The following is a 12,361-nucleotide window of genomic DNA, read 5'->3' as shown; positions in this document are numbered from 1 at the left end:
TCCCACGGCTGAAAGGGAAGCATGTTTGGTGGCCTAACCACCTGGCCATGCCGGTCAAATCCCACATGTGTTTGGGTTGACTATCTTTCTACCCTCTAATGTATCACTTCAGAGCTAGAGACGGACAGTGCAGGTAACCCTTGTGTTGCTTTGCGCGAAATCTCACAAAGCAAACACACAAACAAGTAAAACGTTTGTACACAAGCGTTTTCGTAAAGCACATCCATAAGGCACATAGATACAGGTGCTAACGGGAATCCGCGAGATGGACAATGTTTTATTATTTTACTCATTGAACTAGGAAAAGGAATTCTAATAAGTTTATAAATATTTCAGGAACGACATCTTAATCTTTCATTAGAGGAGTTTTATAATAAAATAACTTTATTAATATTCCATTCCACATTTGCTGCATACGTATAATTGTAATAAGGACTTAATAATCTACCAACAGTAATATATACCAATCACAAGAATACAGAGGCTTGTTTATGCTTTACTTTCAACGAGTTCTTTATGCTAATACACTGGAGTGTCGTAAAATTCAGTAAAAACAAACGAAAAAATTGTAACAAAACCCCAACCTTTCGAAAGTATAATATCGTCACGGCAATACTACGACCGGAAGAATAGAAAAAAAGCCTTTACGAAAATAAGTATGAAGTACGATTATCAAACAATGTAGGGCTGAGGAACACAACATTTGGAAGAATGGGACATTTACGGTTCTAATTAATTATACTAGTTATAAGACATTAGTATTAGGCCTATTATATTTTCAAAAACTACATTCTTCGTCCAGTCCCTTCAAATTTCTCCATGGAAACGAGATAACTTACAACGACAATTTCCAAATCTTCCACAAACCTTAACAATCCGGTGCAACGCCTTCAACAATCATCTGAAAGCTACTGTTACGAAAGAGAACCCTTCAACTCCGAAAACAATCGTGATGAATCTGGGAACTTTTTTTGGTATATTTAACAGCATAATAAACAGGGATTTCAAGTTGTCAATGTTTCATAAGCTTAAGTCACACCTCTAAATTAACTGCTGTTTTTATAAGAAAAAAAATGCCTGAAAAGCTGAAATCTTAGCAATTTCATTTAACCACATATCTATTGAGTCCATCAATACAACTCCAATGACCCTTCGTTTCTTGGAAACCGATGTCCTCGTACAATGAAAAGTTTGTCAAAAGGTATGGTCTAAGACTGGCCTTATTATTTACTGCAGAAGCTTGTTATAATGGAAACTGTCGGGCAATAGTGATTCATCAAGAAAGACTGGCCTTATTATTCACTGCAGTAGCTTGTTATAATGGAAACTGCCTGGCAATATTGATTCATAAAGAAAGACTGGCCTTATTATTTACTGCAGTAGCTTGTTATAATGGAAACTGCCGGGCAATATTGATTCAATTCTCGGACAATAGTGATTCGTCAAAAGCATCAGTGTGAGGACGATTGATGACGACAGAAGAAATAGTTTCAAGAGAAGGGGCTAAAAGGCAGTATCCGGTATCATGACACGTTCAGTATTTTTCGTAGAGATTGACGGAATTTGCCGAGATGTGTTTAAATATTGGCTAAGTGTATCAATATTGCGTTAAGAAGACTCGAGTCTAAGAACATTGAACTTAACCAACTTATTGATTAGGCTAACATATTTCATGTCACGCACTGGTTTTTAATCATGTATTTACTTCATTTTATAATCAGTTATTCTTTCCTTAATATATTTCTTTTCTGATAGAGTGCTTTCATTATACTCGTATTTAGATAACTGTTATAACTTCAAAGTTATTTATTATGAAATTTTTTGTCAGAAGTTTAATCACTGGCTCAGAATAGAAAATCACGAAAACCTAGATTGGCCATATTTACTTAAATCCGTATTCATCAGATTATTTGGATGAAAAATACTCTAGAGTTTGAAATACAAATTGTATTCTGAGTTATATAAACTGAGTTATATATTCTGAGTTTAAAAGTCACGTGAAATACAGTGCTAATTCTTTTTATAGATTTAAAAATTTTCTTGATACAAAAACATTTAATTTAGGTTTGAGGCTCTTTTTTAATCCAATCAATGCAGAAAAATTTTCTAAATGTAAATTTTGTGAGTTATAAGAACCTCCTATCATTTATTAATAACAAGCAAAAGTGACGGGAAAAGTTTAAGTTAAGCTAGTAGAAGTACCCGTCCCCAGTGATTAGAATGATTTGATACTATTAACATTTTATAGCCAAAAGATATGAAATAGTTATTTAATAATAGCAAATAGAAAATGTATCAATTTAATTTTTTTCCTGGACTTTGAAAAGGTTAATTGTGTTAAACTGATGGTTTCGCTTAGAGCCAAAGCCCTGAGCTACTTATACCGCCCACCGCGAAAAGTAATTCTTGATCATTTCAGTCATTCTAAGAGTTTGTTTGTTTGTTTGAAGTTAAGCACAAAGCTACACAATGGGCTATTTGTGCCCTGCCCACCACGGGTAAAGAAACGCGGTTTCCAGCGTTGTAAGTGTCCGCAGACATATATATCTCTGTGCCACTGGGGGACCATACTAAGAGCCGCCCAACAAAAAGATACAGTAAATCTACATTTTTATTCTTTAAGTTACGTCACATGTGAATGATAATGTGATTAATTCCTAACAATTTAGTGTAGAATATCCTGTATGTGAAATATAATTTGGCATCAACATTATTCATGTCTGTTCTCCCGTCATTTCAAAAGTGAATGTTAAGCTTTCAAACGGTCCACAGACGAACGCTCGGAGAGACAGACATCACGGTTCGCAACATCGACGAATTTGTTTGATCCATTGGGTTATTTTATTTCAAATTTCGCACTTCACTTAATAACCAAAATAGTTAATATCTAAAGAAGCTTAAATACTAACATCAAGCATTCTGCCTAAAAAAAATATATATATATGCAAAAAGTCATTACAACAAAACTGAAAACAAAATACTAATAATTAACTTTGCCCGAGATTTTCCGTCAAACACCGGAACGAAGTAATACGGAAAACGCTTATATACAACAGTTCATGTTAAAATATATATTTAAAAGATAAAATACAAGTTTTCAAGCAAATTATCTAATCTACTGAAAATTGTTTAAGGTTTAGCAATGTGAATCGTTTAATACATAATTATATAGGATATCGGATACCATCTTTTACCCCCAGCCGGTTTCAAGGGCAATACAACACTTAGAACATCGTTTTTAATGCGGTTAGCTTCAGTTGTATCATCTGACTATCTTATGAAACACATTTGATATGCTGCGCAAAAAATGCAATATTAAATATATTTAATGATGTTAGGATGCCAAAAAAAAAAAACACTCACAAATAAAAGACAATACATTAAACAAAACCGTTTTCATATTTAGTATTAATTTCTATCAAATTTATCCCTTCTATACTACAAACTTAACACGAAAGATCAGCAGTATAAAATGTATTACAAAATTCGTGTGTGTTGAAGCTGTACAAAATCATTATGTGGAAGCGCTAAAATCAACCAATAATAACTTCTATAATCCTCCACATTGTCTAGTTTATAAAATATTATTATTCTAATTACTTTAACTCAAGCGTACATTTTCAAAAAAATAAATAAAAATCGCTCCAAAATATATATAAATGAACAAACTGCTGGTAATTTTAAGATTCGACAAACCGTTCTTAAAGTTTCCATAGAAAACAGGCGGATTTGATACAAAAACAACGTATTTGACAGTAATACTTTTTATTAGAAATATAGTCCAACGGAGGGACAGCGGTAAGTCTTCCGATTTACAACGCTAAAATCATGGGTTCAATTCCATTCGGTTGACGCAGCAGATAGCCCGATGTGGTTTTGCTGTAACAAAACATACAACAACTTAAATTTGTTTGTTTGTTTGTAATTAAGCACAATGGGCTATCTGTACTCTGCCCACCACGGGTATCGAAACCCTGATTCTACCGTTGTAAGTCCGCAGAGTGCCATTGGAGGGCGCCCACTTAGAAACATAACTTGTGAGAACAGATAAAAATTGCAGGAAATTATTTTATACGTGATATCCATGATACAAAATTTATCCGAATATCAAGAAACAGATGTGGTAATTGTTCTCTTGATATTATGTTCTGATTTGAATTTCTTCCATATTTGGAAGAAGGAATGCGCATGCGCAATGTGAAATAAACGTTTCTTCTGTTTTGAAACATTTCTATTTGTTTATTAGAACATCGACATTATCCCACATCTAGAAACTATTAATCAATTTATTTTCAAATTATCACCGGCGTGTCTCTACGAGATAATGGCTTACAGGCTGTATTTGAATAATAATTAAATATTATTCTCACCAATACAAAACCTGAACTTTATCTGTCTATCATTTCGAGACATCCAAGACAGAAAAAAAAACTTAGTTTGATAAAACTCAATTCTTCGTTTTCAGAAACCTTCATTGTGAACTTTCAATGTCATGAACGAAAATTTCAAGTACTTAATAATTACATCTGTATCATTATTGGTCATGAGGCTTGAAAAAAAAAGTAATGTAACACGGTTATTTTTAGTGAAGTCATAAGAGTTTGCCTATTCCATATTAATGTCATATCCTCGAATAATCCTGGAATTAAGGCCAAAACTCAGTCTTCTAACCGTTTTTATAACAATATTTCAGAAGTTGGTGTACTCCAACGAGTACTTCAGGTTATCTGCAGTTAAAAAGTAGCCTAGAACTGCGTGAATTTCTGCAAGTAATGAGGCATAGGTTGTTATGACATTGATCCATTTGTGACATTGATTGCATTTGTCCTCTATAAGTATCCATAAAAGCCCATTGATTTTAATTCGTTCTACTTTGCCGCGCTTGTTCCTTGGTTTTAATTGGTTATTCATTGAACACCACAATGTTGACCTATGAATACGTATTAGTGTAGTTGGTTTATACATATAAATTGTTATTCAGACACTTGTGATGTATAATTAAGCTATTGATGAATCTAAGATTATTAGTAACAAAAAACAAATTTCATTGCATCGTTTATTTATCCAATTTATGTATGTTTTGTTCTACTATACAGAAGAGAGACTGACATGCCTAGCTTCATGGAAAGAGGGGTCCACGCGCTACCTGGTGGGCAAAATGGAGCACAAGGGAACAAAACAGATGACGACAAGTTTCGTTGTTTTGTACGTTGAAGCTTGACATTAATATTTAGTAGTAAGCCATATGGTAGAAAGTAACTCCTGTCATTTTAATTAGTTGAAATGTTTGTCAAATAATTCGGAACGTTAAGTACTGCATCGTCTGATTTTTGAAACAGATATCTTTGACTTTGGGTCAAAGTTCACACGTCATAATTAATGAGCAGTCGAAGTTGGACGTCCGAGAAAATAGTTTCAGTTTTCTGTAAAATCATCGTTACAAAGAAAAGACTATTTTATACAGTATTAGATGTGATGAGAAAATTTCTAGATTAACACTGTTAAATAGTCTTACACATAAAAGTATTTAGTAGTCCGGGACGTTTCGTTACGGCAGTTTGTGACGTAGACTTTTTGTTACGAAAAACTTTTAGTTATCGCATCCAAGTTACTGTCACACCATAACGTTGCAAGTATTTTTTGTGATTGGTGAATTTTATTACTAGACTCGCCACTACGAAACACGTGTATCCAAATGTTCAAGTTATTTAAAATATTGTGAATTAAAATTAAAGTGTGTTAAATGTTTTTGACCGAAATCGCTTTCACTGTAATTTACGTTTTACTGTTGATGACACCCCTATCTCCCTTAGACAACCTCTCATCCGCATAACGTTAGGTAATTTGCGAATGGTCCCCAAATGATCGTGCAATTTGCGATTTATTATGTTATTTCTATATTGTCACCAATCAGTTTTATATTTAAAAAACTACCTGTCACAAAAATGATGTAAGAAGAATGTACCCGTCACAAGTTGTCCTGGTAACTAAATGTCTGGATCCCGTATTTAGTGTTTCAAGGACAATATGCAACTTAATATAGTTCCTAATCAAATGCAAAAATACGGCCTTAATTTGCCCACTTTTTGTCTTTTATAGCATAAAGTGTTTAATGGGAACTTAAGTTATCCCAATAAACTCTTAATGTAAAAGGTTCTTTTATATTAAATTCCATTCACTCCCAGACAGTCACATAGCGCGGCACCTTTGTACTATTTACTTGGAATAATGTGCTGTGCATTTTGCATAAATAATTTAATTCCATAAATTTTAAAGTCGTCACAGTGAAGCAGTAGTAGCTTCGTTTAGAAGGGAAGAGAAATGACGTAGGAACTTATACTAGGTGGGAGAATATTTTAAAACCTGAAACAAATTAAGTTATCGGTTAATAAATATAGAAAAAAAAAGAGCGAACCTCTACACAACCCTTGTTTCTTCTAATATAAAATATTTGATTGATTTCATAGTCTATGAACTGGTCTTTTTTTTTTTTTTTGTTCGTGTTAACTTGATACGACATAGGAATGCGAATATTTCACACTTGCTTGGTAATTATATATTTAAGAATATTCATAAACTTCAATATAATGGATTACTGTTACCTGGAATTCTATTAAATCTCGTTATGTGTTTGTGAATTTGTTCTGTTTTGCGGGTAGCAGGACTATACTTGTCAGACTAGCTCTGAGTGGACTCGTAGTGTTCTTATCTAAATGGTAGCCTGTTCGCCAAGGGAACCACCATAAAACTCTCCGAAAGTTGGGCATGATTGGAGTAAGTTTTCAGGGTTGCTAGGCTAGAATCTGATATCGGATTTTGTGTTCTTATCCCTCCTCGAGACTCCTAGTGCCATGTTTAAAACTGTGTTCATACCCCACTAACAATCTAGCAGGACCAAACGTAGCACACGTGCTCAGGTGCTACGGGCGAGTATCTTAACGGGGTTTATTTGCGAGTACGGACCCCTCTTGAGGTAATTACAGAAGTAATTTGGGATAATGGAGGAGCTTAATCAGTACACTAGGGTCTCTGTGATTTACGGGGGGGGGGGGGTTGAACCTCGCAGCAATATTCCTAAAGGGTGATTTAGTTAATACTTTATTTTTATTCAATGAATTACGAGTTTACTAGCATTTTAAATGTTCTGAAAGAAAGCTCACAAAGAACTGCCCACCCCCAGTGGCACAGCGGTATATCTGCAGACTTACAACGCTAGAAACCGGATTTCGATACCCGTGGTGGGCAAAGCACCTATAGTCTATTGAGTAGCTTTGTGCACAACTAAACACAAACAAACACAAAGAACTTTGATAGACTGGTATACCTTCTGTGTTTTATTACAATAGAAAGTAAATATTAGTGGAGATTTAAACTATTTTGAAGTTCATTTCTTCATGTGTAACTTTAACTGAGTGAAGTACAAGAACTAAACGGTATTCTTTATTTATCAAAAAAAAAGTTTGGTTTAAAACTTAGTTTTCAGAAAATCTCACTGTAAATTTTCAATGTCGTGAACAAAAGTCCAAGAACTTAATATGTACCATCTGTATCGTCATCAAGCATAAGATTTATGAAAACAAACTACCACAGTTATCATTTATTTTGAACATTTGCGCAAAGCTACGTAAAGGGTATCTACGCTAGGCGTCCGTAATTCTGAACTGATAGAACAGAGGGAAGGCAGGTAATAGACAGTGCCTAGGCCAGTTCTTGGGATATTCTTGTCTTACCGAATAGTGGGATTTAATCGTTGCCTTTATAATATAACTACGGCCCCAGAGTGCAGAGCGCATTTTTTCTTTTCTTTTGTGGTAACAGGATGCGAACGAAAGACCCACAGATCCAATGTCCGGTAAGTTAATCACTTGGTCAACCATAGCTGAAAAATGTTTGGGTTTTAAAACTTACTCCATGCCCTTAGCATGACATTTGAATAAGTATCTATTAGATTTCAAAAGCCCCCTAGTGGCACACGATATATCTACGGACTTATGCGGCTAGAAACCGGGTTTGGATACCGTTGTGGGCAAATCATAAATAGCCCTTTGTTTAGCTTTGTGCTTAATAATAAACAACAACAATAGATTTCAAACGCTTTTTGTTTTCATGAGGATTGTAATTCGAAATTTTGCAAATAGCGCAAAATTTATTGGTTCATACATATACAGAAAACTAAATAATTTGTAAGTCAGGGAAGTGTTTTTGGTTCATACATATACAGTAAACTAAATAATTTGTAAGTCAGGGAAGTGTTTTTGGTTCATACATATACAGTAAACTAAATAATTTGTAAGTCAGGGAAGTGTTTTTGGTTCATACATATACAGAAAACTAAATAATTTGTAAGTCAGGGAAGTGTTTTTGGTTCATACATATACAGAAACTAAATAATTTGTAAGTCAGGGAAGTGTTTTTTTTTCTTGGCATTCTGCCTTGAACGTCTTCCATGGTTTACATGTGCATTATCTTGCTAAAGGACAGAATTTAAGGAATTCTTTGCTTATTTGGTTTGTAAACGTGTTTGTATTAAAAGTTACAGTTATATAGAAACGTATATATATATATATTAAATAAATAAAACACGTTCTAAATAATGATGCAAATAGAGAAACTACCACCAGTTTTAGTGATTGCCGGGGGGGGTGGAGTGCACGAAACATTCAACAGCATTCAAGTGTCGAAATCTGATTTGATATCCAGTATAAAAATTCATTTAGGAAACCCAGTCCCTCTATTACAGTTTTCTTTATTAGAGAACGCTATTTCTGCCATTAACTTGCAGCACTTTGCGCCTTGAGTAAGACTTTTAATAAGTTGAAGTACTCGTAACACTGCAGTGGTATTATCATGTCTGATCAAGCTAAGCCTAAAGGAGTTTATGCATCGCTAATTTCGACAATATACATAATTTAAGTTACAAATCAAGTTACACTTGATTAGGATATCAAAGGAAGTAATGACACGTGGTCTTTTTTTTATATTTACTAGAGATCGTTTATTCAAGACTGCAACTTCATTATAATGTTCAGTTTAAAGAATAGTTTCCCAATGACTCGGCGCTAAGCCTAATGGCTAAATCCGGGTTTCAATATTCCTCGTGGGCACAGCACCGACATCTCATTGTGTAGCTGTGTGCTTAATAACAAACAAAAGTTAACGAACAACTAGACATTCCCATTAAAATACAAGAATTGAGTGAGTATATCAATCATTTTAATAAACATTAGACATGCGTCTTTTTTATGATGGGAAGAATGATTTAGTGAGATAGTGAAAGTAAATTTTCAACATGTCGTTGCTCAAAAACCTCACCTGGTAAGTATGTTTGTAGTTCAGCACAAAGCTACACAATGGGCTATCTGTGCTCTGCCCATTACGAGTATCGAAACCCGGGTTCTAGCGTTGTAAGTCCGCAGACATGCAGCTGTGCCACTGCTTAGTGTTTCAGTTAGTGACAATAAGAATGCAATAGAGAACCTAATCAACTAGATTTATATTGATGAGTAACTTTTTACACAACACCATGAACATAGGTTTGAATACCATTCACATAGTCTATAGTTCCTGAAAACAACGTTATGCCTTCTCCCCTTCTTCCCAAAATATAAAAATGTTTTTATTTAATAAAAAAGAATTCTAAGCAAGATAGATTTTCTCTGTTTCATGCCCCCCCCCACTAAGTGGCACAGCGGTATGTCTGCGGACTTATAACGCTAAAAACCGGGTTTCGATACCCATGGTGGGCAGAGCAGAGATAATCCAATGTGTAGCTTTGTGATTAATTGTAAACAAACTTTATTTCCTCCCAAACATTTCTTAAAATTTTACAAACTTAAAAGGTAACAAACATGTTTTGTTTAAATAATCAGAACAGGATTTAAAAGAAAAACTTGAGCTATTCTAATAAAGGAATCTATTGATCTGTGAGAATGTTCTGGCGAATCTAATAAGAATTATGCCTGAAGTATAATAAATTTGTAAAAACGTAAACCATCACTGTACAAGGTTGCTAATTTTTATTTATGTTTTAAAATCAAAATATTTGCCGATGTAAACGTAGATAGATAAAGCTTCAATATAGCAATGAAGAGACTGCCCAACTTCGTTGCTGTCATTAATTGAACACATTCCAAGAACCAAAATAGCTATATATAGTATTGTACGTATCAATATTTGATTCGCTATCATTGCTTGCCTGTAGATTTATTTAATTCTTAAGAAACTTTGATTAAGAGACAAAAAGCGCTTTGATCCATTTTCACAAAATAAAAATAAATAAATGAAACTAGGGTGCAGATTACAGACTAAAAATGGTAACGTATACTTTGATAATAATGATATCTCAATGCATATCATTTAATTTCTGTAGTGCCTATTGGTGTACAGAAGATATATTAATATTAAAAATAATGTAGTTTTTTTATTTAATTAGACATTCAATTATAAGTAAATATGGGTGTTTAATACGATGGTGTTTTATTACACATACACCTTATATATATAGTTACTCTATGTAACTTATCTAGGTCTATGACAGAATACAAGACAATTCCGGTTTCAGGATAGCTCAATCTGGAGATGCAACCTGCGACGGTTTGTTTTCGGCCATCGAGGGATCACGTACGATGAAACTTACTAGAGGTAAACTTAACGTTATAACGAGTGATTAACAAACCGATCATGACGCTAGCTAAATAAGTTCGTCGAATTACTCTTAGTTTACCAATAATCAAACTGGGAGTTCAACTTCAGTTAAACTTTGTTTCATGTGTATCACGATAAAAGCTAAGCAAATATTAGATTATATTGTGTTTAAAATTCCAGCTAGCGAATCATGACCTCCCCCTTTTTTTTAAGACATGGATATAGATGTACGTTCTTACTAAGACTTTATTTGTATAAAATCGATATTTAGTACAGAAAATTCGACAAATGTGTGAAAAAAAACAACAACATATTTTCTTTCATCTTAACCATTGTTTATACATTTCTCAGTTCGTCATCCTCATGGAAAATGTCACTTCCCGAGTTGGATATCTGCGGCAGACCGATGGAGGACACTTGATACGTTGTGGACATACGTGTTTAGTGATCCCAGCACATCTTTCCATATATATAATAGCACTAGCGAAGAGTTGCAGACACGAGCCGTTTGTAACAGCATTGATCACGTGACTGACGATGCTACTCGACTTGTCGTACACACTACATCCGAGTGGTAAGTTTTCCTGTTCTCAGTAAACCGGAAATTGTGATAAAAGTTCAACTGAACGTTTCCAGAATTATTCGACTGAATTTTATTTTTCTTTTGTGTGCACGACTAGGACTCGATTACTACTGATTGGCTGGCAGAAGGTTCGTTTATGTCTTAGTATGGATAGGAATCTCCGACTTAAGTAAGAATGAGAACTATAAATGTACTTTATTCACAAAAAACAACAACAAAAGACACTACAATCCATTAGATTAACATATGGTTGGTTAGCTATCTTACATAGACATAAAAGTCTGACCAGTTAACTAGATACAGTATGGATGACAAGTTTGTTAATAAAAATACTTGGTATAAAATAAAGCAACGAAACGAAGAAGAAATCAAGTTAGCTAGATATTTACTAAGGAATATCATAACACATTAAATTATCTCAAGAAGTTTAAAATATTTTTTTTTTCAATTAAAATCGATCAAAATAATTCTCTTTCCAAGTTTTGAAAGTCCCGAAAGAAGTTTCGTTTGTAATAAATAAATCATTTCACGTCTGTTTATATATACTGATTCATCTTTTCTTCACCCAACAAATTTGTTTATCTCACATGAAGTAACACCTTCAGCGGTTTCGTGGCTTTACTACATTTATTTTACGTAAAGTAACATCTTTAGCGGTTTCGTGGCTTTACTACATTTATTTTACGTAAAGTAACACCTTTAGCGGTTTCGTGGCTTTACTACATTTATTTTACGTAAAGTAACACCTTTAGCGGTTTCGTGGTTTTACTACGTTTATTTTACGTGAAGTAACAACACATTTAGCGGTTTCGTGGCTTTACTAGTTACTCTTCATTGGTGAAAGTTATAAAAATGCATTTTTGTACTTTGTGTAATCATAGTAAATTAATTGTTTTAATAATTTAAATTTGATTTTAAATGCTATATTTTTCAGATTTTTTTTTTTGCATTTTACTACTGAAAAGTAGCCAGTAGTAACAAAACACCGGTAAAAGTGTTACTTATAAAATAAACGAATTTTAAAAACGTTTTTTGTTTGTTTGCTATTAAGTAGGGGAGCGTTATTTCATCACATTTGTCGTTACGATATGTATCTAGATGCAGACGTTTTACGAACGGTTTGTTACAAAGTTT

General features: G+C 33.7%; 1 protein-coding gene across 2 annotated transcripts in view; it reads left to right on the top strand.

Moving 5' to 3' along the window:
• LOC106466155 overlaps window positions 1-12,361 on the top strand; it is a 76,977-nt gene that overhangs the window by 31,854 nt on the left and 32,762 nt on the right. For both annotated transcript variants that reach the window (XM_022394114.1, XM_022394113.1), the window contains exons 5-7: window positions 5,097-5,205; window positions 10,527-10,641; window positions 10,996-11,218. In XM_022394114.1, coding sequence (XP_022249822.1) covers window positions 5,110-5,205; window positions 10,527-10,641; window positions 10,996-11,218 — 434 coding nt within the window. In that variant the 5' untranslated portion in view covers window positions 5,097-5,109. The remainder of the gene's footprint in view (window positions 1-5,096; window positions 5,206-10,526; window positions 10,642-10,995; window positions 11,219-12,361) is intronic.

The sequence above is a fragment of the Limulus polyphemus genome, unplaced genomic scaffold (genome assembly GCF_000517525.1).
Source record: "Limulus polyphemus unplaced genomic scaffold, Limulus_polyphemus-2.1.2 Scaffold2170, whole genome shotgun sequence".
Lineage (NCBI taxonomy): Eukaryota > Metazoa > Arthropoda > Merostomata > Xiphosura > Limulidae > Limulus > Limulus polyphemus.
Note: the sequence above shows the minus strand (reverse complement) of the source record. Positions and strands in the feature narration are given on the sequence as shown.